Source organism: Talaromyces marneffei, chromosome 6 (genome assembly GCF_009556855.1).
Source record: "Talaromyces marneffei chromosome 6, complete sequence".
In the NCBI taxonomy this organism is placed as follows: Eukaryota; Fungi; Ascomycota; class Eurotiomycetes; order Eurotiales; family Trichocomaceae; genus Talaromyces; species Talaromyces marneffei.
The window spans coordinates 522,310-545,035 of record NC_072353.1 but is presented as its reverse complement, the minus strand read 5'-3'; the positions used below and the strand labels follow the sequence as shown (position 1 = coordinate 545,035).

At 45.9% G+C, this 22,726-nt stretch overlaps 6 protein-coding genes across 6 annotated transcripts; 1 reads left to right on the top strand and 5 right to left on the bottom strand.

Moving 5' to 3' along the window:
• Positions 1-151: 151 nt before the first annotated feature.
• EYB26_007699 (uncharacterized protein) lies at positions 152-1,403 on the bottom strand (the record flags this gene model as incomplete). Its single annotated transcript, XM_054266960.1, has 2 exons — positions 152-1,180; positions 1,236-1,403. The coding sequence occupies 2 exons, from the start codon at positions 1,401-1,403 to the stop codon at positions 152-154; spliced, it is 1,197 nt and encodes a 398-aa protein (XP_054122935.1).
• A 460-nt stretch (positions 1,404-1,863) lies between these two features.
• EYB26_007698 (uncharacterized protein) lies at positions 1,864-3,312 on the bottom strand (the record flags this gene model as incomplete). Its single annotated transcript, XM_054266959.1, has 4 exons — positions 1,864-2,430; positions 2,497-2,941; positions 3,006-3,091; positions 3,151-3,312. The coding sequence occupies 4 exons, from the start codon at positions 3,310-3,312 to the stop codon at positions 1,864-1,866; spliced, it is 1,260 nt and encodes a 419-aa protein (XP_054122934.1).
• Positions 3,313-4,009: 697 nt separating this feature from the next.
• EYB26_007697 (uncharacterized protein) lies at positions 4,010-4,926 on the bottom strand (the record flags this gene model as incomplete). The annotated part of the gene is made up of 7 exons (XM_054266958.1): positions 4,010-4,057; positions 4,118-4,295; positions 4,349-4,412; positions 4,463-4,549; positions 4,606-4,702; positions 4,759-4,857; positions 4,915-4,926. 7 exons carry the CDS (start codon positions 4,924-4,926, stop codon positions 4,010-4,012), a joined length of 585 nt encoding a protein of 194 aa, XP_054122933.1.
• A 507-nt stretch (positions 4,927-5,433) lies between these two features.
• EYB26_007696 (uncharacterized protein) lies at positions 5,434-7,295 on the top strand (the record flags this gene model as incomplete). Its single annotated transcript, XM_054266957.1, has 2 exons — positions 5,434-7,089; positions 7,140-7,295. 2 exons carry the CDS (start codon positions 5,434-5,436, stop codon positions 7,293-7,295), a joined length of 1,812 nt encoding a protein of 603 aa, XP_054122932.1.
• Positions 7,296-9,200: 1,905 nt separating this feature from the next.
• EYB26_007695 (uncharacterized protein) lies at positions 9,201-9,969 on the bottom strand (the record flags this gene model as incomplete). Its single annotated transcript, XM_054266956.1, has 2 exons — positions 9,201-9,520; positions 9,789-9,969. 2 exons carry the CDS (start codon positions 9,967-9,969, stop codon positions 9,201-9,203), a joined length of 501 nt encoding a protein of 166 aa, XP_054122931.1.
• Positions 9,970-11,389: 1,420 nt separating this feature from the next.
• EYB26_007694 (uncharacterized protein) lies at positions 11,390-16,672 on the bottom strand (the record flags this gene model as incomplete). The annotated part of the gene is made up of 15 exons (XM_054266955.1): positions 11,390-11,759; positions 11,811-12,185; positions 12,233-12,313; positions 12,363-12,981; positions 13,028-13,143; positions 13,191-13,262; positions 13,315-13,438; positions 13,486-13,830; positions 13,881-14,043; positions 14,098-14,897; positions 14,951-15,184; positions 15,238-15,517; positions 15,574-15,800; positions 15,855-16,392; positions 16,454-16,672. 15 exons carry the CDS (start codon positions 16,670-16,672, stop codon positions 11,390-11,392), a joined length of 4,563 nt encoding a protein of 1,520 aa, XP_054122930.1.
• Positions 16,673-22,726: the final 6,054 nt, after the last annotated feature.

Here is a 22,726-nt window from a genome sequence, read left to right as displayed (position 1 = left end):
ATGCTTTATGTTCACTCTTTTCCCTTTTTTTTTTTTTTTAGATCTTATTTTGTTGCGGGTCCAAGGCCCCGATTATGTGTATTGTACATAAAGCTAAAGATAAGCAAAAGAAACCGTTCGTCGTTGTACTTGTATAATCGAAGTCTATGTATCAGTTTCTCTCTATGCCTATCTCTAACACCACCCTCTTCACCCCCCCAGAGGTTATCTCTCTCCGCTCCTGCACCCGAACAGACTCCTTATCTTGTAATGGCTGCTGATCCAAAACCTGCAAAAACTCATCCACGCCCCCTCCCACACCAAAATACACCTTTTTCGCCGCAATCAGTGCCGTACTCTTATTTTTGGTCGGCTCCTCACTGCCCACAGAGTGGCGTAACAGATCCAGCACCGTCTCTGAAAACACGCCCAGAGACGAAGGAGAGTATATCGTCTCACTAGCGAGAATGAGTGTAGAAGACATATTCGCAGCTTCTTGACCAACAGGATTCAGAACCAATTGGACAAACTCCGCCGACCAGCCGCCCGATATAAAATCAATCTCTATCCCTCTATTCGCAAGATCATTTTGAAATGTGTCGACCAGGGTAGTGTCAATATCTAATTCCCCCTCTTCCTCATCATTGCCGTCCACCGGTTCTTCAGCAGGGGTTGTAGTCGCCTTCGGCGAAGAAGGAGAATTAACCCACCATGTCAACAGGAAGTTACTCAACGTGACCATCCTCAAAACCGTAGAATTGTAATCTGCCATCGTGAAGCGATACCTCTTCTTCCCTGGCCGGTCCGTCGACGTCAACGACAATAATATCTTTGCAAAAAGCATCAAAGAAGGCACCGCCGTCCCACAGCCGAGTTCAATAACATGGACATCCTCGCCCTCTTCAACACTGGCACCAATCTCGACAGAAGTCAAAAGAACATCCGCAAGATCTAGCGAACACTCCCACGTCTTGAATCCACCTTCGTAAAAATTCGGCTTTAGGTCTCCTTGCTCTAGGCCAGCAATCAACTCCGCATTGTCAGTTGCGAGGTCCTCGGCGTCGTCTTCGGCCATGAGTTGAGTGCGCACGTCGAAGAGCTCACGGCGGGCGACTGTTATTGTTTTTTTATTGTTTTCATCTTGGCTTGATATGCCGAGTTTTAATGTATTGTATGATATTTGGGAGGGAAGGTTTTTTGTCTGGGGATATTCGTTAGTGATCCATACCGACATGTAAAAGATGAAAAGAACTCACCCAATCTTCCAGCGCATGCCTTACAGCTGGGAAAGATGAATTAGGCGCGTTTGTATCTTCTGTATTAGGCTTCTCGGATACGTTGTTCCCAGCTTCAACTTCGACATCATTGTCGACGTCCATGTCGATATCGTCGCCGGAGAAGCCGAAGCTGAACGTTGACGCCATTTCGTTTCAATTTTCCGGGGAGTTCAGTATCTTTAGTTCCCACTCGATCTACTAGAATATACACAGACGAGAGTCGTTGCTGTCAGGATCGAAGTGAATAGCTTTGATGATGCAGGGACAATAAAATACGATAAAATACGATGTTGTTGAAGATGTATTTCGCTAGCTGGTTTCAACTAATAACAGTACGCAAAAAGTGGCAAAGACCCGCACTATTACATGTAAATACAGCATTTATCTTATCATGTAATTTATCTTTGTGTTTGTGATAAAATGATAAGACGGGCGTTTTTTTTTATCCATGAAGGCATTCATTTCTATAGTGACCTGATTTCTATAGTGACCCGACTCAGATACAACCAATTGTTTGTCTGTCCAAAACTATCAACGGAGGTAACCAAAACCAAAATACCTAAATTCAACACAGGTCTATATGTAGTCATGTCCAATTGCAGATGAATCAAGCACCATTAGCAGGCGCAACCGACTTCTCCAACGCCTGCAAAACATCCGCTGCAAGATCATCCGCATCCTCAATTCCACAACTCAATCTTACCAAATCATCAAACACCCCGACCGCCTCCCTCTGATCCTTCGGTATACCAGCATGCGTCATGCTCGACGGCACCTCACACAGGCTCTCAATCCCACCCAAACTCTCCGCTAGCACAAAGACACGCACTTTCTGACAGAACCGTTCGGCAGCAGCGTGACCACCGTGGATCCGGAAACTGAGCATTCCGCCACCCATGGCATCGCGATGTTGCTTTTTAGCAATATACCGCTGAGGATGCGAGTCAAGGCCCGGGTAATTCACTGATTTTACGAGTGGAGAGGCCTCGAGAGCCTTTGCGACGGCGGTTGCGTTCTTGGTAACTTCGCGCGCACGCAGATGTAGTGTTTTCATGCCGCGGTGGGCAAGCCAGCAGTCGAATGGCGAGGGTACGGCGCCAATTGCGTTTTGGAGGAAGGTGAGGCGGTCCTTGAGTTCGGGGGAATTGAATGCTGCGACACCCATCAGGACGTCCTACCAAATATAAGCCTGTGACACACCCCAGAGAGAGACGGCGAATAGAAAGGGTGGGTTACTTACAGAGTGTCCATTGATATACTTTGTAACCGAGTGCACGACAATATCCGCTCCATAATCCAATGGATTCTGAATATAAGGACTCATAAACGTGTTATCCACCACCACCAGAATGCCATGCCTGTGCGCAATATTCGTGACTTCGCGGATATCCACCAAACTCAAGGTAGGGTTCGTGGGCGACTCAATCCAAATCAGTTTCGTGTCTGGTTTGAGGATGGCTTCGGTGCCGATTTCGAGGGTTGGTGTAAACGTGACGTTTACGCCGTGCGCAGCTGCGACTTTGGTGAAGTAGCGATGCGTGCCGCCATAGACGTCCGAGACGGAAACAACGTGGGAACCGGCGGCGAGGGATTGCAGGATTATTGCTGTTGTCGCGGAGCCGGAGGAGAACGCGAGCGCGTAGCGGGCGTGTTCGAGGGCAGCGACGGCTTCTTCGAAGTGGTCCCTATATCCGCCCAGAATTATTAGCGATTGCCATCACATCCTGGGATCAACGAGAGGAAACTTGCCGATTGGGGTTTGCGCTGCGAGTGTACTCATAATTACCAATTGGTTTTCCGACGCTTGACTGCGCAAAGGTCGTAGACAGCGAAATCTACAAACATCGAAAGTTTAGCAAAACTTATCTGCAAATGGTGATGATGACAAACTCACCGGCGCAATCACGGCACCTGTACTGGGATCAATATGAGCTCCCGAATGCACCGCCCTCGTACCAAACCTGTACTCAGGCGACGCAGGCCTTGGCGGCGTCTCGACAACATCATGATGAGCCAGCGGCTTAAGGAGTTGAGGGTTTTCCAGCGGAAAACTCATTGTCGCGACGTCAGCGGCGGGGTAGGATCTTCACCCCGATATGTAGCTACTTCATAGAATGAGCATCAGGCAGGGATTTATGGTGACATCAAGGGTAGGCTCTTTGACTCACGTTTTTTTTAATTTTTGCGCTTGATATGTATGTATGTATGTATGCAATGAACTAAATATTCTTAAAAGCAGAGCGAAAAAGAAATGAAGAATGTATACCCTATGAAATCTACCTTGGAGGCATCTCCCGAGGTGCCTTAACTATCGGTCAATTTATATAATCTGACAAATCCCACCCCACTTTCTATCCTCTTCTGTCCTCGCATTTCAACAATTTATCAGCGTTACATCGCGATTAATATTCACAAATTTTGTAGATTTCTCATGCGTACGTATGGTACCAAGGAATGGCTATCTGGTATCTTAGGTAATGCGGCGGAAATTTTGCCTTTTTTTTTTATGCCGACGATAGCCATGATTGCGCGACGCGGAGATATGGACCTATCATTTTTTTTTTTTGCGCTCTCTATGTAACGATCTTTCCACCTTTGCATTGTTTGCACATGTTTGGGATTTGAAATTGCGGTCTAGCAAGGCATGATTCGCGACATAGCTGAGGATGGTGCAATATATTTATTGTATGATTGTATTCGTTGTGTTAATCCTGAGTCATTGTATGGATAACGCGCTATGTTGGACAAATTGTTCAAGCCCACCAGCTAACCAGTCCCAAGCCCTCCATCATCATGGATGCCTAGAGTTGTCAGTAATTTGTAATTTCTTCATGGGCATAGAGAGCAGGGATCGGACATACCCGTATCGAGTATGGAGGCTTGTTCTCTGACGCCGTCTGTGCCTCCACCCGATCAGGCCCTGTAGGTCTCTGATCGTGCCATTCTTCCGATTCTACGCGAAACCGGACTATTTCTCCAATATCGTAGTAGTATGTGTTTTCACCCGTTTCCCAGATCCAGATGTTTTCTGCGAGGTCACTGCTGTTGTCAGTTTGTTTTTCGTGATATTAAAGCTTGTAGAGGGAACGTACAATCGGGACCCGTCAAAGAGTAGAGCGGCGGGCACGGTTATGTCGCCAAAGAATTCCAAGTTGACTGTGGTATGTTAGGGTGAGCTTGAAATGGTGGACAGAAGTGAGACGTACTTTTGAGACCTTCTTCAGATGCACTGGCGATTTTTCCCAGCAAGATCTCGCCTTTGAAGGGACGAAAGACTATGAGTCGAAATGTGACTGTAGAAATATCAGGACAAGTCTATGATTATTCTGCGAAAGACGTCAAAACGCACCATTCACATTGACCAAACCAGTGCCATGGCCGATTAATCCATCAGAGGACTTGAGCAGATCATAAAATCCGATGCATAGTCCGATTTTTTGAATTACCTTTAGAGATAACACGTTAGTGCCTTGTCATTTGACAAATGAAAATACATGCTCACTTTGTTGGCATATTTCTCGTTGATGTTATCCTCGATAGCTACTGCGCTAAACTTTGAGAAATCTTCTGGTCTGATCTGGACAAGATCGGAAATTGTAGCCTGGTGCATGTCAGTATGCTACTCAAATATTTTTGTTAAAACGTGAAAGGCACTCACAAGGAGAAACATGTTGTCTGTGGCTATCTTGATATCTGAGTTGAAGAGCTAAGAATGTTGATTTGCAAAATCATTTTCCTGCCATGCCGGCAGGATGGCAGAAAAAGGCTGGCCTTGGGATCGTGACGGTTCTTCCCTTTACTTTTGTCAAAGAATCGTAAGATAAGTCGGAAAACCAGTTCACGATGCAGGTTATTATTTGATGAAGAGCTTGATGTGATGAAAAGATATTCAACAATTCGACCAATCAAAGATCCATGATGTGCGAATATCACGTGTAGCCCCATTCTACGCTTACATAACGGAGAGCTTTCCAGCAACAGAAAACAAGCAACTAACTCTGACTGGTGGGATCAATTAATTTCAAGATCGACAGACTTATTTTCAGTCATTTTTTTATCTACGAGTTTGAAGCTTCAAGACGACTCCATCACATCGTCTACTCCAAATGTTCTTTATTGGATAGCAGTCACCATGAAACTGTACGACTGACTGTAACACCACTACTATGCCGATCTTATGATGGCATCTCAGCAGGATTTCTCATTTCCTCCGCCGCCTCCGCCTCCGCCGCCGTCGACACAACAACAGTTTCCGCAGGCGGGCTCACATCTAGGACAAAATGCATATAACCATCGCGGCGGGAGTGGCCGGGGTGGTGCAGGTGGTGGTGGGTTTCGAGGACGTGGTCGTGGAGGCGTGAACCGTGGAGGCCGAGGCGGAGCATCTCATCCTAATTATCGTGGCCACAACAATCAGCAGGGGATGTACAACGGTGGATATACTGTGCCATCGAATGCGCCGAAATATTATCAAAACGGTTCGCAGTATGGTTCACCAGCGCCGCACACTTTTCCTCCTGTTAACCAGGGATTCGCTGCCCAAACGCATGCCACTCCGATAACATACACACCGAGGAATTACGATGGACTTTACCAAAATGCACAAAACGGGGCGACCGTGCCTATACCATCATACACGGGACATCAGTCGCATTCTGCAGTTCCCGTGGGGGCTTCCGTAATAGCACCACCGATGCACTGGGGATACGACAAAAGCGGAGCTGGCGGGTTCTATCCAGGATCTATGACATATCAAAGCCCGCTTCCTCACTCACATCCACAAGCAAACAATTATCAGAATCAAAGCGGACACAAACGCAGATATTCGTCGACGTTTGAAAAGTCGACCTCACAAGGACCTCGACCTACTGCACCACCTGCCGTTCCGAGCTTCGGTGTTCCTCTACCCGCGAAACCTCCACAACCAGCCGAAAATTTACGACAAGCGCAGAAGAAAAAGAAGCGGAAATTCAATCAACTGGGACTTACACCGAAAACGGAAGAACACGAGTCCAGCGATGAAGAAGATGACGCGGATGAAGAGAGTCGATTGGCCTCTGCGACGGGTAATCTTGCCGGCCCTCTTCAGTTCACTTTCCGCGGACGTACGTCTACGTTGAACAATACAACGGATATCCAGTCATGGATTGAAGAACGAAAGAAACGATTCCCGACTCAGGCTCGCATAGAGGAGAAGAAAAAGACACAAGAGGAAGCGAAGAAGCAGAAGGAACTTCAACGAGAAGAAGCGCGCCGCAAGCAGCAAGAACTGAAAGAGCAAAGGGAGCAGGCAAGAAGCCAAGCTCAAGAAAAGAAAGAGATGGGATCTGATCCCATGGATGCCGCTCTCAAAGCAAAAGCAAAGGCAGAGAAATTGCGCAAGAAGTTGTTGAAGGAAGAGAGGCGGTTGCAAAAGGCGGAAGCTGATGCGGAGAGAGCACTGCTTGTGGCGGAGGCGTCGCAGCAACACCCATTGACAGAGGATGCCTCCCCTGACACAAAGGACCCATCGGCACACGGGGGAAAGATAGACGAAAATCAGTTCCTTATATCAGAATCGGCATCGTCAGAAGATGAGGACAGCGATGACGACGTCCCCGAAGAAATGTCCTCACAACGCCAAGGCCCCGAACGAGTCCCGGCGCCGCCGCGTGAGCAGACAAAGCGCAGTAAACCATGTCGCGATTTCCAGCGAAGAGGGAAATGCCCTCGGGGAAGTCATTGTCGATATTCACACGAACCGTCTACTACAGAAGGGGCGGATAAATCGCGGCCAGCGGCCAAACCTGGTGCAGGCGCAAAGCAGCCTGCCAAGAGGGGACTATTTCAAATGGTGTGTACCTCTCCTGTCGAGTGCAAGGCATATAACTAATGAAGGTGTAGCTCGTTGAACAGGAAATTCACGCACGTGATCGTCAGGTTATGCAGGCTATTTCCTGGCTTGGATCTCAGGGGTTGCTTGAAGAGCCCGAGTCTGCGACCAACAACGGCGGCGTTGGCCATGCGTCACCTTCCACTAACTCTCCTAATTCTTCATGATACGAATTAGAATTGTACTACGTTATCGTACCCCCCTCGACCCGTCCATGTGTTACGCATACGACTTATCCTTATACTCTTCTAATCACATGTTAATATTATATGCCCTTCTTTTGAAGATGAGACAACAGTCTACTTGGATCATTTGATTGCGCGAGTCAGCGATTCGAGAGTGGAGTTGGATGGACAGAAGTGGATTTGGATGTGAAAGGGGATGGATACGCTTTTCAATCGATAGTTTGTCTACCAGAATGGAGTACAAGGCTATTATTAGGAGAAACAATTTTGAATTCATCCACGATTCCACGGTACAAGGCTGCATGGGATAAGAGCCAGAGTCCAGGACTCAGGGCCTGACTCGGATAGACTCTACGACGTTACGTACTCTCTACTATGTATATAGATTATGGCACCGTCCTACAGTTTCCATTGTGGCTTATGATTTCCATGAAACGCATGCCGTAGCCAGGTGTTTGGAGATTTCGTAAGAAAATGTCAAAAGATGCCGGCCGGGTATTCGGATCTCCTGGGCTGCGCTGGATCAACGATAACTAACCGGACCCAATTTTTTGTTCGAATTCTCCGCACCAACATACATACCAAGCTTTTTTGAATGGCTCAATCATACTAATGGCGCCTGATGACGAATCATGCAGTACGTACTATGTACTACGCAGTACTCCGTAGATAGTTCGAGTGCCCAGCTGCATGTGTTCGTAAGCACAAATGTCTTCAGTCTTGTCAACAAACATACGGAGTAGACATGTATGCAGTCTGGCGGCCGTGTTGAGTCGTCGTTGTCGACGTTGGTTCGGCTTGACCCGAGAGATCTTCAGTGAGTCGTGAGACTCGTGACTCAAGAGTGACCGACAGAAAAAGTCTCGACGGGCCTACAGAGTACGTAGCCAGAAAGCCGCTAAGCAAAACAATTCAATTTCATTTCCCATATATATGGCGCTATCCCCAACACGGAAAGGAACCATGTATGATTGGCCGAGGTAATTGCCTGGCGTGGCCGCCAGCCATAAAGCCAGCCAATCACCGTCCGCGCCAAAACGTGTGTTTCTCTGTCCGGTCTAGCGGATTGGCCAAGGCTTGCGTTCTGAGGCTCAAGCCACTGTGTTCCAGGCGTCTGATTGGTCCGTGACCCGGTTCTTTTCCCTTATTTCCTACGTACTGCATGTGCGCTGTGCTAGTGACTCCAGAGTAAAGCACCAACTCGTGGTCAGTTCGGGGTTCACACTACTACACAGCCCCCCGTTCCTCCTCCTCCTCTTCTTCCCCTGCCTCTCTTTTCTACTGTGTCGTCCATTCCACGGTTTGAGAGGACAAATTCGTTCAGCCAACCCAAGTTTTCGTTCCTTTTCACGTCGCTCCTTATTCCTCTTTTAGAGCCTCACGGGTTCGTGCCATTCTTTAAACAAACATAAATCACTCACCCAGTCATTCCTTCATCTTCCTTCGATAACCTTTTCAATAACTACTACCAACAACAACCACAAGCAAAATGCGTTTCTTGACCCTCGCATTCGGCCTCCTGGCCACTTTCTCGCTGTCCGCAGCACAGTCAATGGAAAACCCATTCAGCAGCCCAGGTGCCAATGTTGTATTTGAGGCTGGAACTACCACGACTCTTACCTGGAAACCTACGACTCCCGGACCGGTGACGTTGAGATTGCAATGGGGTTCAGTCGCCGGTCCAAATGATGGTGTTGTTCTTGCTGGTACGCTCCCCTAATCCTCTAGACATAGTATACAAGACAAAGAGTTGTATGTGACTAACCATGGCTATGTAGCTTCCATCACAAACATCGGCTCATTCGTCTGGCAAGTGCCATTCAACATCTCCCAGCAACCGAATTACTTCGTCCGCATCTCTGACGACAAAGACCCCAATTTTGTCAACTACTCTCCGCGTTTCGCTATCACAGGTGTCACTGGCTCTACGTCTACCACCAGCGCATCTGCAACTTCTACATCGGCCTCTTCATCTTCGTCAACCAGTTCCTCATCAACCACCACATCCTCCAGTTCTTTCTCTTCCTCGACTACTATGGTGACTTCCTCCTCAACCTCTGCCGTGCCTTCAACCACTTCCGCTACCACGACCTCTGCTGCAAGCACTACTTCAGCGGCCTCCAAGACCAGCGCCACCACTTCACCCACCACCGTGCCCAACAGCGGTGTTGGTGAAATCAAGATTCCCTTCGTGATGGCCTGCGTTGCTGCGTTCGGTGCTTATGTATTGCTTTAAAATACAGCACGTTCTAATATTTAATGTTTTTGCGGCGTGTCGACTTTGATCTGAACACTTCTCTTCCGACGTATTTATTTCTTTGAGATATATTTGTTATATAATCGCCTAGGTGAAATTAGGTGTATGTATACATAGTTTCCCAAACCTGTGATCCATCACAATAATTCCAGAGCTCTTTCGCAGCGGTTCTTGAACTTCGGTCTCGTCATAAATATACGGAGTATATCAATATTTACTAAGTAGTAATGCGGACCTGGACGCTTGGTACTCTCTCATGACGATCCTCGAATCACGAGGCATGCTCATCTGAGATCGCATAGTAATCCACACATTCATTGACAACAAGCTCAAGTATCCAACAAACCTCAGCCCCGCCACGACGATTCGTCCGTCGAGCTCCCAGCGTTGAGTGTCCATTACGTGGAATTCCCAAGTGCCCTTATGCAGCTGCTCCAGCTCCCAGGACGCGTCCAACTTTCTTTGCGCGCGTTCATGTGGCCTGAGCCTGCGTACCAACAATCCGAACCAAGGGTTGGTCCATTTCACCATCGTCATCAACCAATACATTTGCTCCAATCCAAATCACCATGCGTAAGACACAATTGGCTGAGAAAGAATTCAAAACAATGGGATTCTGGTCTTGACATACTCCGTATGATAAAATCGATCCTGGACCGGTAATATAATATGCTCATTGCTCATAAAACTCCCCGAACCCTTTCTTTCATGGACGAAAACAGCCCCATTCAATAATTCTTGACGTCAGCTCGAAGCGGTTTTCACAGGCCATTATGTCTCTAGAATCAAATGCTCAAATTCAGCCGAGCCGTAATATATTTGTATACGTCTGGAACGGGAATTGAAGTGTTTACCCTGACCATTTCGAGAATATCCATTTCGAAGTCTAGATTAGAGTGATGTTGGTTCATCGAATTTAAGGTAAAAGTATTGATCCATCGCATTGGCACACTTTTGAGAATATATATATATATATATACTGAAATGGTGGTAAGTATAATGATTTCGGAATGCATGAACATGCCCGGTAATATATTTGCCCCAGGTGCCTACATTTCTCCCCCTGTGCCACACAGTAGGTACCTAGGTAGGGAGAAGCTGGCCAGTCGAGGGTTTTGGATAAATCAATCGGCAGTGTGTTGATGGGTATGAGCTCATATAAGTTACATCGTGCCACGATAATTACTCCCACGATTACGATTGAATAGACTTGAGTGCTTGGAGTATCAAAAGACTTTGGTACACCGGGTTGCCAGGCAGTTTGCGACGCGTTGAGCAAGCAACGAGCTGTAACAACTCTTGTCATATATACCATGAGCTATCAAACTACGCTCGACAAGTCGATTGATACTTTCATACAATCTTCAAAAAAAAATCATTTTGTTTCCGGTATCATCAAATTCCTCGTTCGATATGCGGGTCAAGTACTAAATATTTAAATACTCAAATGCAAAAAAAAAGAAAAGAAAAGAAAAGAAAAGACGAAAAAAGTCGAAGAAGAAGAAGAAGATGATGATGATGATGATGAAGATGAAGATGAAGATGAAGATGAAGATAAAGATAAAGATGAAGACGAAAAAAGCGAAGAGATGACGATAAACGAAATGAATGATTTTTTGCACACTCAAACAACTTGTATGAAAGAAAACTCAAAGAAAGGATTTTGACTTGAAAAATTAAATAGTCAAGATCATGAGTATGTGCTGGGCTAGATATCCTAGATATCATATATCGACGTTAAAACCAAAAAAGAAAAAACAAGGAAACAAAGAGTGACTTTTTCCCCGTACGTCAAACAGATAGATCAATCTGACCAATATTATGGATATGTATAATTATTCTGTCCAGAACCCCGTCCATTCTCGCTCGACGCTCGATTCGATTGCGTCGCTGTGGTTGAAGTCGCAGTCCGAGACGAACTGTCCCTCACAATAACCTCGATATCATCCATTCCGCCATCCTTTTCATCCTCATCGGCCATACTATACGTATACAATCTGTTAAATGCCGAGTCTGTAGATAGCAATGTATACGGGTCGTCGAATTCGATCAATACTCCGGCTTCGAGCATGGCGACTTTGTCGAAATCCAAAATTGTGTCGAGTTTGTGTGCGACGGCGAGGATGGTGTGGTTACTGAATTTTTCGCGGATGACGCGTTGCATGATTTCATCGGTTTTGGAGTCGACGCTTTTGTCATTGTTAACTTGGTATGAAGAGATGAGGAGAGAGATGACATACTTGCTGGTAGCCTCGTCGAGGATGAGGATACTGCTATGGCGTAGCATGGCTCGGGCTAGACAGAACAGCTGCATCTGTCCCTGTGATAAGTGGAGTTCTTCGACATCCACGTCAAGGCCACCCTTTTCTTCCACTACGGAAAGTAAGTGAACGCTTCGAAGGGCATCCGTGATTTGATCATCAGTTGCCGTGCCATTGGGGTCGGCATTTAGCCTGACGCTGCCCTGGATTAAGAACGGGTCTTGAGAAACGCCTGTGATTCTTGCTCTAATCTCCTGACGAGGGATGGTCGAGAGATCAATTCCGTCGATGGTGATACTGCCCCCAGATAGCTCTACCATGCGGAAAATGGCCAGCACCAAAGAACTCTTGCCACTACCTTGTGTCAGTAATACACATTACTTAGGATGGACACAACATACCTTCCAGTCCGGCCACAGATACCAATCTTCTCGCCGCTGCGGATTGATAGATCAATTTTTTTCAGAATCGGCTCTTCGGGTCTGCCATATGTCAGTAAACGCTACAAATAACCGTGAAAACTTGGCAAACCTGTAACCGGCTGACACCCCATTGAATTCAATTGCCCCTTGCGAAGGCCACGCAGGCGGCACCGGGCGGTTCTCTGGCTCCAAATCCTCAGACTTGACCGCCTCGTTGAAAATCTTGACACGAGCAATAGAGCCAATATGGGTCTCCAAATTCGTCCAGAACGTAATCAGCAACTTGATACTCTGACTGAATTGGATGATGTTGAACAACGCAACACCAACGTAGCCTGCACTGATCGATCCACGCAGCTCGACCACAAGGATAATTAATATTGTGGCGATACCGGCGACAACCAGATCCAGGACAAGTGTGAGCCATCTTTGTACGGCAAAAAGTAGATAGAATGGACGCTGGGAGCGTTCGAGCAACTCTCGACTCTTGTTTTCCATTGCCTTTTGCCAGCCAAATGCCCGAATGGTAACAAGACCACTCAAACACTCGGTGAATTGAGAATACAGTGGAGCCTTGGCCTCGAGATCCATGAATCGTAGCTGACGTGACGTTCGGAGATAGTACTTTTGAATAAAGTAGAGGGCGATCAACACAATTGGGAATGAGATGGCCGTGTACGGAGAAGCTACTCCGATCAGGGTGGTTTGTGCAATACACAAAATGAGTGCTGATACGTTAGCTAGATCTCATTCCTGGGGATGGAGGTAGCTTACTGGCGATTGTGTTCAACGCCGCAACTGGCAGTTCCATATCAATCAGCTGCAAATCCTGACTGAATCTGTTCAAAGTGACGCCGGTATCCGTCGAAGCAAAGAAAGACGTTTTTGCACTGAATATGTTAGGCATAACCAGTATGTAGAAACGATAGTGACATACCTGAGAACAGTATTAAGCAATGTGGAGTGGAATCTCTCTCCAGATTTGGGTACCATAGTAATAATGAATTGCCTATCACCGTTAGTTATGGATTTAGCAAAAACACAAAAGAGATAAGACCAACCAGCAACTGATGCATAGTGTAATTAGAGCAAGGCCGCCAAGCATTGCATATATCCCCATGTAGTAACCGGATTTCTCGTATGGATATTGCACGTTAGAGGCTGCCCACCATTTGACCCAGATACCTGTCGCCGTCAGTAAAAGCACCACTTCCTCGAGACGGGGGACTTACTCGGAAAAGATATACAAAAAACGAATCCCGAAATACAAACAAGGAAAATAACAATTCCAACCCATCCAACTGAGTCGAAATAGTATCTGTATATGGCAAAATCACCTGTTGCCCGATTGGCTTCTGCTTCTAGATCATCATCTGTTTGAATAACTTTCTCGTTCTCGTTAATACTCGGTACGTGGTAACTGCGTTCGTCTGGAGTGAAGTTCCAGTCGGGTTGCCCTAGATGGAAGCTTGACACGTAAGCACCAGTTGCAGCGAGGGTATCGAAATGACCTTGTTCTGAAATAGTGCCGTTTTCATCGACTACAAAGATATAATCCGAGTATGGAAGACGCTTGACTGTATGCCGTTAGTCCGAGATACATTTATATTGAGTAAAGTGAGCATACCTGACGAAGAAGTCATCAACACTGTTACCTGCATCTTTCTCCAGATACCAGACTTGCCCATCAGGCTATGCCAGATGTGATTCTCAGTCGCAGTATCAAGTCCGCTAATTGGGTCATCAAGAATCACAAGCTTTCTCTTTGCATATACAGCTCTTGCTAACGCCTAAAGGAAGCAACTGTCAGTCGAAATTTATTCTGATTAGGTAAAAGAACTTACTATGCGTTGACATTGACCTCCACTAAGAGCAACACCCTTGCTACCGATCATGGTCTGATCGCCCTGAGGTAACTGCCGCAAATCCTCATGCAAAGCGCAAGCTTGCAGCACGGTGCTATACCATTGCTCATCAAACTCACTTGCTGCAATAACACTATTCCTGATGGTATCGTTGACGTGCCACGCGGTCTGGTCACAATAGGCTACCTGATCAGTGGCCATGTATACGGAGCCATGCATGGGCGGAATTTCACCAAGAATAGCTTTCAGCAGAGTAGATTTTCCGCAGCCTACTGGCCCAACAATCATTGAGATCTTGCTTTCAGGGACGGACATTGTGATTGACTTGAGCAATGGCTCCTTTTCTGGATCCCAGCCAAAGTCCGAATTTTGAAGAACAATGACATCCCGTGAGGTTAAGGTAGATGATCGAGAGGTTTTGGTACCATTGTTTTTTATCAAATCGGCTTCATTGGTCATGATGCTGGACTTTTCCGAGTGATTTGGCATGGCACCTTCGATTAGGTTGTCTGATGAGTTATGTTCTGAAGGAGATCGACGCTTGTCAACGAGGATGTCCTTTTCTAAAAATTGCTGGATACGCTGGAAAGAACCAATCGAGCCAACGAAAGCAGCCAATGACATGACTAAAGTAGTGATTGGGTCAGTCATCAATGCGAAGATTGACAATGCGGTGTAGACTCTGGCCGTGTTAAGTGCAACATCATCCCCTCGATTGTGCGAGACCGTAACGAAAACGGCGAAAGTGATAATCGGAGCAAATATTTGAGATATATATGCTGAAGACGAGTTAGCTCTTATCGTTGCGGGCTCCATGTAATGTAATGCATACCTATTCCCATGTTCCAGATCAACAAACGTCGGAAGCCTTTTGAAATATTCAACTCGTCGATACGCAACGTATGGATACTCTTGAACAAAACGTTCTTCAGTCCGGTTATCTTGATTCCTTTCATGGAACCAAGCATTGCAGACGTGGCAGAGATACGTCTCTCAATAGCTTCTAGCCAACGAGCCTGACGCGCCATGACAAAGTTCAACGCAATAATCGAAGCAAACAAAGAGACTGTTTATGGTTAGTATTTCTCTGCAGACTGCCGCTCACAAATGAAGACTTACATATTGATACACCAACAGGAACAAGACATGATATACCCAGTTGTCCCTCTAGGAGGAAAATAGCAACACCGATCTCAGCCAGGTTGGCCCACATCTCATGCATGGTTTGCCATCCTTGAACTATGCGCTCAACATCTGCACTCATAAGAGTCAAGGAGACAGCAGGATCTACATCTCGCACACTGAGATCCGTGGTTTTGCGAGTGAGCATCGAAATCAGACCGCCTCGGACCATGGTAATCGATCTATATGCCAGATGCTGATACTGACCCATGGCAATCTAAAAAAAGTCAATCAGATGATAAAGGCAGATTAAACAATGAGTGTAGTGCTTACAGCAGACCCAACGTATACTAGAATGTATGCGCCAATCAAACCATATCCCACATGAGTTGTCCAGGGCGTCACACTGTCAACAGATAAGTAGACAGCACGGTTGATAAGCAGCGGCTGGCTAAAGTTGAGAGCAACCAGGCATGCCCGAGGCGGAATCACTGCCAGGATTGGCCATATCAACGTTTTGATAGACACCATAAACAACGTATTGGGTGTCTTCTTCTCGACTGATGATTGTAAGCACTGTGGCCATTAATCTATTTTGCCAACGGCGGGCCTACCTTTATTCCAAGCCTTTTCCATACGTTCATGTATGTACTCTGAGCGCATTTGTTTGTCGATGTCAAACAGATCATCCATTCGAAGCAGAGACGAGAATCCTTTCACGAACAACGGATTCAACCACCAGAAGAAGCTCCTGTTGAAAATACTTGCCGTAGCCTCCGGTGGACTAGCTTTGTACTCAGCGCGCAAGAACCGTCGTTTTTCTAATGCCTCCAATGCTAGAAGCAATGCTTTCATGACCACCGAGATAGTGAACAGAATGGCGATTGTGTTGCCGTAGAATCCCGAACCCCGTAACCATAGTGTTCGACATTGCGCAATATCAAATAGTAAAGTTAAAAAGAAAAACACGTCAAGTAAAAACGACGGGCGAATAGTGCGAGTATGTTCGAAATAAGAGAGTAGACAGAAGATAGCGGTTGCAGCTAATGAAACTGCTTGGACCGGGATCGAAGCATTGGTTCTTTTGGCGGAAGGTAATGTCCACAAAGTCAATACAGCAAGCTGAGAAGCTGCAAGTCCGGCATATAATGCCTACGAGGGGGAAATAAATCAACTCTGGGTTATGACTCGGTAAGGGAATTGGAGAACATACAATTTTTAGCGGTAGCAGTAAGCTTGTAGCTGTCTTTTTGGATTTCTTGGAGAGATACCAAATTCTAGCTGGGGCCACCAAAACAAAAAGCCCCAATGGCAAAGCAGTCAAGATAGTCTGCTCGAACAGGAGGGTAAAGTCAAACCCACCACGGCATTCTCCAGCATAGTATGAGAACGTGTTGTCTATCTCGTAGCATTGCGTAGCATTTGAAGCCATTGTGTCGAGTGAGGTAGTCAATGACGTCTAGTATCCGGGCATAGAGTAGTTAATACTTCGACACCACAGACGGCAAACTTCTCGAGGCTTAAAGACACCACTTATCAAGACAAGAGTGAGCTTCCCTGGTACTTGCATCCACAGCAATAAAAATAACGAGAAAAGATGGACTGCACAAGCTCTTTTTACAAGCTGCGCGTCATCAAGTCATATGATCGTGCCTCGTGTTTTCTTCGTCTTCGTTTGCTGCAACTGGAGAAGGTTGCTCAGAGTCAGCGAACTCGAGTAAAAACTCTCTCATCAGGGTCCCCCTTTCATGGGTCGGGCTCAGCTAATGACTCCGTAACTTTGCGTGAACGGAACAAGAGCTAGCTGATTTAGAAAGGAAAAAGTCTTACCAGAATGCATGTTTCGAATCGAAAAGCCACTCACGTTGATACGTAGTTTCTCTAAGGGGAAGACCCATAGGGCAGGCGTAAACAGAAAACAAGTAATACACGGATCAAGGCTGGAGGGTTGGACAAGCAAATCGGAGATTAGACCAGAGGTGGTGATCATCAAGTCGGAGTCTGGACGGTGGGACAGATGCTGCTTGGCTTAGTTGTAATTTGAAGAGAGAAGGCAACCGTAGTACTAGCATAGATTGATTATGTCTGCACGGCCTGAGCGTGTGTATGGGTCTGTTCACTGGCTGACTGTTGAGCTGTTGGTGTAATGAGGCCAGAAAAGGGAGCAATTAGCAATGGCACTAAGATCAAGGTACAAAGCAAGGAGCTAGAGCTTACAGGTCAGAGTCATGGCCAGCCACTCCGTAATGCCTCGTGGGCTGTATGTAGGCAAATACGAACGGATGTAGTTTAAAATTAGCGTGCGCAGTACGTAGTTGGAAACTCTCAATGCACAGTTCTGCCTTACAGCTCGCCAAACCAGCCACTTCTCAGGGTGGGTTCATTCGCACGACAAGGATCAGGCCTGACGTGACTATGGCATTGCACTCCTGGGACTCTGGGTTTCTGGAAGCGATGGAACGGGCAGGTGAGACAAATTGCGGTGCCGAGTTTCCGTTGGATTTGTCCGTACGTATCGTATCGAAGTGCTGACCGTTCGTTCAGCTGGACTGTAGGAGCGGAGAATTAGAGCAAGCGAGCCAAGCAAGGGACGGCCGGATGAGACCGAGTTCGTTCTCCAGGCTGGGCTAAAATTTGGATGCATGTACGTACGTGATGGGACGTGGATACTCGATGGCGAGGAGAAGAGTGGATGAGAAATGTTGTGCAACTTGAGGTTTGACTGGACAGTCTGGCGAGGTCACATTTGCGGGTGGTTGCCCAATGCGGACAATTTAGGAAAGAGCCAGGTCTTACGTGGAAGGAGCGATCAATGCAGTCTGGACCTGCAGGTTTCCACTAGCACCTTCCTTTCTTTCAGTTCGTTCATAATTATGTCAGTACTAATTGTCAACTAACTAATTAACTAACGAACGTTACTCGTAGGTAGCTTGATTAGTTAACTAGCAGTATACGCTAGATAGTTACTGTTCTACTCCTAGTAGTCACTCCTCATTGTTCTCTGACTTAACTAGCTGACTAGCTAGCTAGCTAGTTAGTTAACTAGTTAACTATACGGAGTGCTTAGTAAGTTTTTAACTTTATGTAGTTAGTAAGTTAGGTACCTAGCTGATATGCGGAGTTAGGGATGGCACTATTGGCGGGTGATCGACACCTCCGATACGTTGTTATTGATGTTCGATTGCATTATTTGCAGCCACCTTGTACGGCGTTCTTGTGCTATAGGCTGAATTCCATTAATCCAAAGCCAAAAAGTCACCGAAGAACTTGAATTATGGTTTAGCCAACTCTTATTTTCACGTTAAGGTTCGGCGAAACCTGATTCATCCCTGTCTATAGAGGTTCGTCATAAGGGCCAGTTCGCTAGCGATAGTATTAACCCATGTACTACGTACTATGAATGGTCAATTCTCAACTCTGATTAATTAATATGGGGGCCATCTAGGAGCCAAGTCAGAAACCCAATCTGTCCTTGGCGCTTTGATGCGCCTACTGCTGATCGTGATCGTTGACTGTACTGCTCTGGCCAGTCACAGGAGATCCACGCTGCGGTATGCTGGAGCTGGGAACACATAACACATAACCAACGCAAGCATTACAATATTCCCAGGTGATGTCGATATGTATAGATAGATACCAAGGTAGGAAATTCGAAGAAAATCACCGCTCAATGATCACCAAATATTTCCAATTTTCCACAGGTGTTCTGTACGTGGTTCATATAGTTGTTCAGGATCAAGCTATCTGCTCTACTCCGTTTGCGATTTTCCGAACTTAACTCCGGTGATTGGATATCATATCTAGATGTTGTGGAGCGGTTTTCCCTCGAAGCCTGCATGATAATATGGATAAATACTCGGAATGAAGCAGAAGAGACACGAGAGACACGCCCTGCCTCTGCTTGCAGTGATTCGATGCTCACATAATCGCCTTCGATCGTGAAGAAAGTACATTCGCTTCAGGATGTAACACGAGTTCCGTATATACTGTCCATGCGGCCCCCCATGACTGGAAGAAAGAAGACGAAGAAAAAGAAATCAACAATGAACACGTACCTAGCTACCACTACGAGGCACCAAATAACGAAGAAGTTAGTCGGTCAGAGAGTTTTCCATTTTTCGTATTGTTCTTGCTTGCTTTCGCGCTTGCTCGCCCGGGTGTTCTCCTCGAGTCCTGCCAAGGGGTGATACAGCATGAAGACTCAAGTATAGTCCAGCACTTACTACTGAATCGCTAGCCCCATGTTTTTCCCTCCAGGTACACAGGAAAGACATGGATCATATTGTACAGCACGCAAGACACGCATACACAACACTGACCGATGACTATGCACATACATATATACACATACATTACGATCGATCTCATGTTACTGCACAGCAGGTCAGCTTGGCTCCCTGTTCTTATTCTCTTTTTCGGGTCAGCATATACGCCGGAAAAATCATATATTTTTGCTGGAAATAAAATTGGATTAATTTCCTCAGTGCTTATACTCGGCGAACACGGTGGAACCAGATGTGACCGATCTCATTTTGTACATACTATTCCGGATGCGGAAGGTCTCGACCAATTGGGAAATTTTTCTGTTTCGTCACATATTTGGCTCGGCTATTTGTCCCAGTGCAGCTTTTCCCTAACATCAAGGTTAAGGCAATTAAAATAATCAAGCAAGGAATAATTCGTTTACCATAACTACGTATAAGGAGGCTAATATCAAGCAGAGACAGGGGTGAAGCTCCTCTCAGGTTCATTGTTAAGTTTAGTGACTGAGTCTCACGATCAAACTGGTGCACTTGTTTAGGGCTTGTCCCAAGCGGGAACTACGGCCAATGTGTCAGACCTCTCGGCTGTCCGGACGCTAGGCATGTAGTCTAAGATCATCGCGATCAAGGGTGAGATCTAGGCTGCTCCACCATGAAAGAATAGATTAATTGATTTGTTAGTGTCATACCGCTATTTCATCAGTTTTTAGCTAACACACCTAAGTTATCAACTTTACTAGTTACAGGTTAGGATGATTGGAACTGGGTCGTTTCCTGTCCAAAACATCAGACCAACTGCCCCGTCTGTCGTGAGCTAGGTACTTGGGTGGTTAGCTATGTAGGTCTAGACTATACGCGCTGGTCCACTATCAGATCCTAGATCCAATCTACGCATCTCCATAGGACTAGACTAACCTGACTAGTGATCTAGTGCCCGGACGCAGTGTATTGACAAATCCATCTGGCTGCCATACAAATTATTCGGCACCCGTTCGCTTTCTATCTGTATCTAGCTAGGTACCGATCGGAAATGTGATGTGTAACATAACGGCGTTTGGGAGTTCTTCATAACCCAAGTACGTAGCTTCGTATTATCTTGGCTAAAATTTTATCCGTACGAAAATTATCCCCTTTTTGTAAATACACTTACGAATTTATTATGTACAAAATAGACAGGTCGGGTTCTTCCATGTACCACCACGTCCTCTCAACTTCTGGGCACGCAAGTCGCTTACGTTCCGTTAACAATAGGTATTCAACAAGTCAACAAGCAAAATTTCCCCCCTCTGATCCCCTTTTTTTGACTCCATGTGAAGAGTTTATTTACCAATGAACGATCAACACATGCCATCGCTCTTATGTACAAGGAACAAGGTAGATAGACATGTCACTAGTCTTCTAGCAAGGGTCCACGAACCAATCCCAACAAAAATATTCTGACTTTGACAACATGACACCTTGACACGAACATGCTGTGCAAAAGTTCGTATGTGCTCGTCTACTTCATGTAAGTATGGAGTTAGCCATTTACATGTCGCTGAAATTGAGGCGTTTGTTTTCGGGGATCAGTTTATACCCGCTACTGGATTCAACACGTACTACGTCCATACCTCATAACCACTCCGCAGCACGTAGTAGCACGTAGTAGTACATAGGATGTAGCACAATAAGAGATCGGAAGAAAAGGACGATATGTTTATCTCCTCTGTGTTTGACGACAGAGGATAATTATTCAGTATTAGCCTATTTGACCAGCCTCGTAAAACTGCGAACTCGTCGTCCAGAGTTACATTGCCAAACATAACGAGACAAATTATAGAAGGCAATTGACAAGACCGAGTAAGGGGCCTAAAATGAAACAGTAATACTTCATGATGGCAAATAAATGCAAGATCGATTTTTGTACAATATCTGCCGAGACATTTTAATATCCAAACGGGATATTCCCATCGACTCAAGGATGTAGTACAGCGGATTCCCCGATCCAATACCCCCGAATTATATTGATTATGGTCTTATCCATATTGATGGACTGACTGGTCGCCGTTTGCCTGGGATTATCAATATGCCCTGATGATATATTCACGACACAATTACGTAGTATTGGGTTGGAATGTAACTTGCCGTTTTCATCGACCTGGATGAATGCAGCAACCTTTGTCCAGTCTAGTTACGCCATAGACATCACTGTTATAATACGTAATAGGTACTGGATTTGATCATCAATCAATAATGGGTATTCAGGTTTGTTGGTTATCCCTTCGTCTCCTTCCACGTAATGCCGACGAATATGCCCCCCAACGAGTTCCTTGTTTACTAATCATGGAATAATATAATCCCTATGTTCTGAATAATAAGAATGAATAGTCACAATTCAGTTTGTATCCAGGTACAGAGTAAGACTGCCAGACTCCACGGGGGCTGTGTAGCCTCTCTGGAGTACAATACAGCTTAGGGCTCAAGGGATGGATACATTCGCAAAGTACGACGTATATACTACATAGCATCAGAATCACCCAATCCTTCGTTTGCTGTCTGTAGTACTGCATAGCACTTAGGAGATTTTCAATTCTGCGAGCACAGCATAAACTGATCTCATCTATTTCGATGGCTACATCAGACGACTGGCTGGATGGAACCCTAAACAAGGTAAGTAGAAGAAACAGCTTCGTGCCCAACGTAGACAAGACAAACTACATTACATGCAATGCAGAAGTTTGCCAAAAATCCAGATACAGATTCTACTAGATCGGTTCCTACAATAGAGAGTAGAGTAGTACTCCGACTCCTTGCCCCGTTCACTAATTAACTATGTGCCATGTTGAGTCGAAGAATAATAACCTGTCCCTGCTGTCCGATCAACAAATTGACTCAGATCTTTTCCGCAACTTTCTTCCCAAGGGCCCAAACCCAAAACAGTTCTCACGCCGATCTATGGGGTCGTTCAGGGCTTTTCTTTTCTTTTCTTTTGCTTGGCGTCCATTCGAAAACTAATGTATGCCCCACCCGCTCCGATGTGGCCATCTATTTCTGTACCCTAGTTTCGTTACGTGGTACTAACCCACCAACTAAGTAACTAAGTAGGTCGACTACGTACGTATTAGTTAAGTCTATGTATCATAGTATGTATTAATAAACTGATTCAGGGATATCCTATGGACTATGGAGCAAAGCTCCGTATGGGTGTCTTTTCTGCATGCATGCATGTATCTAGTATTTACGTA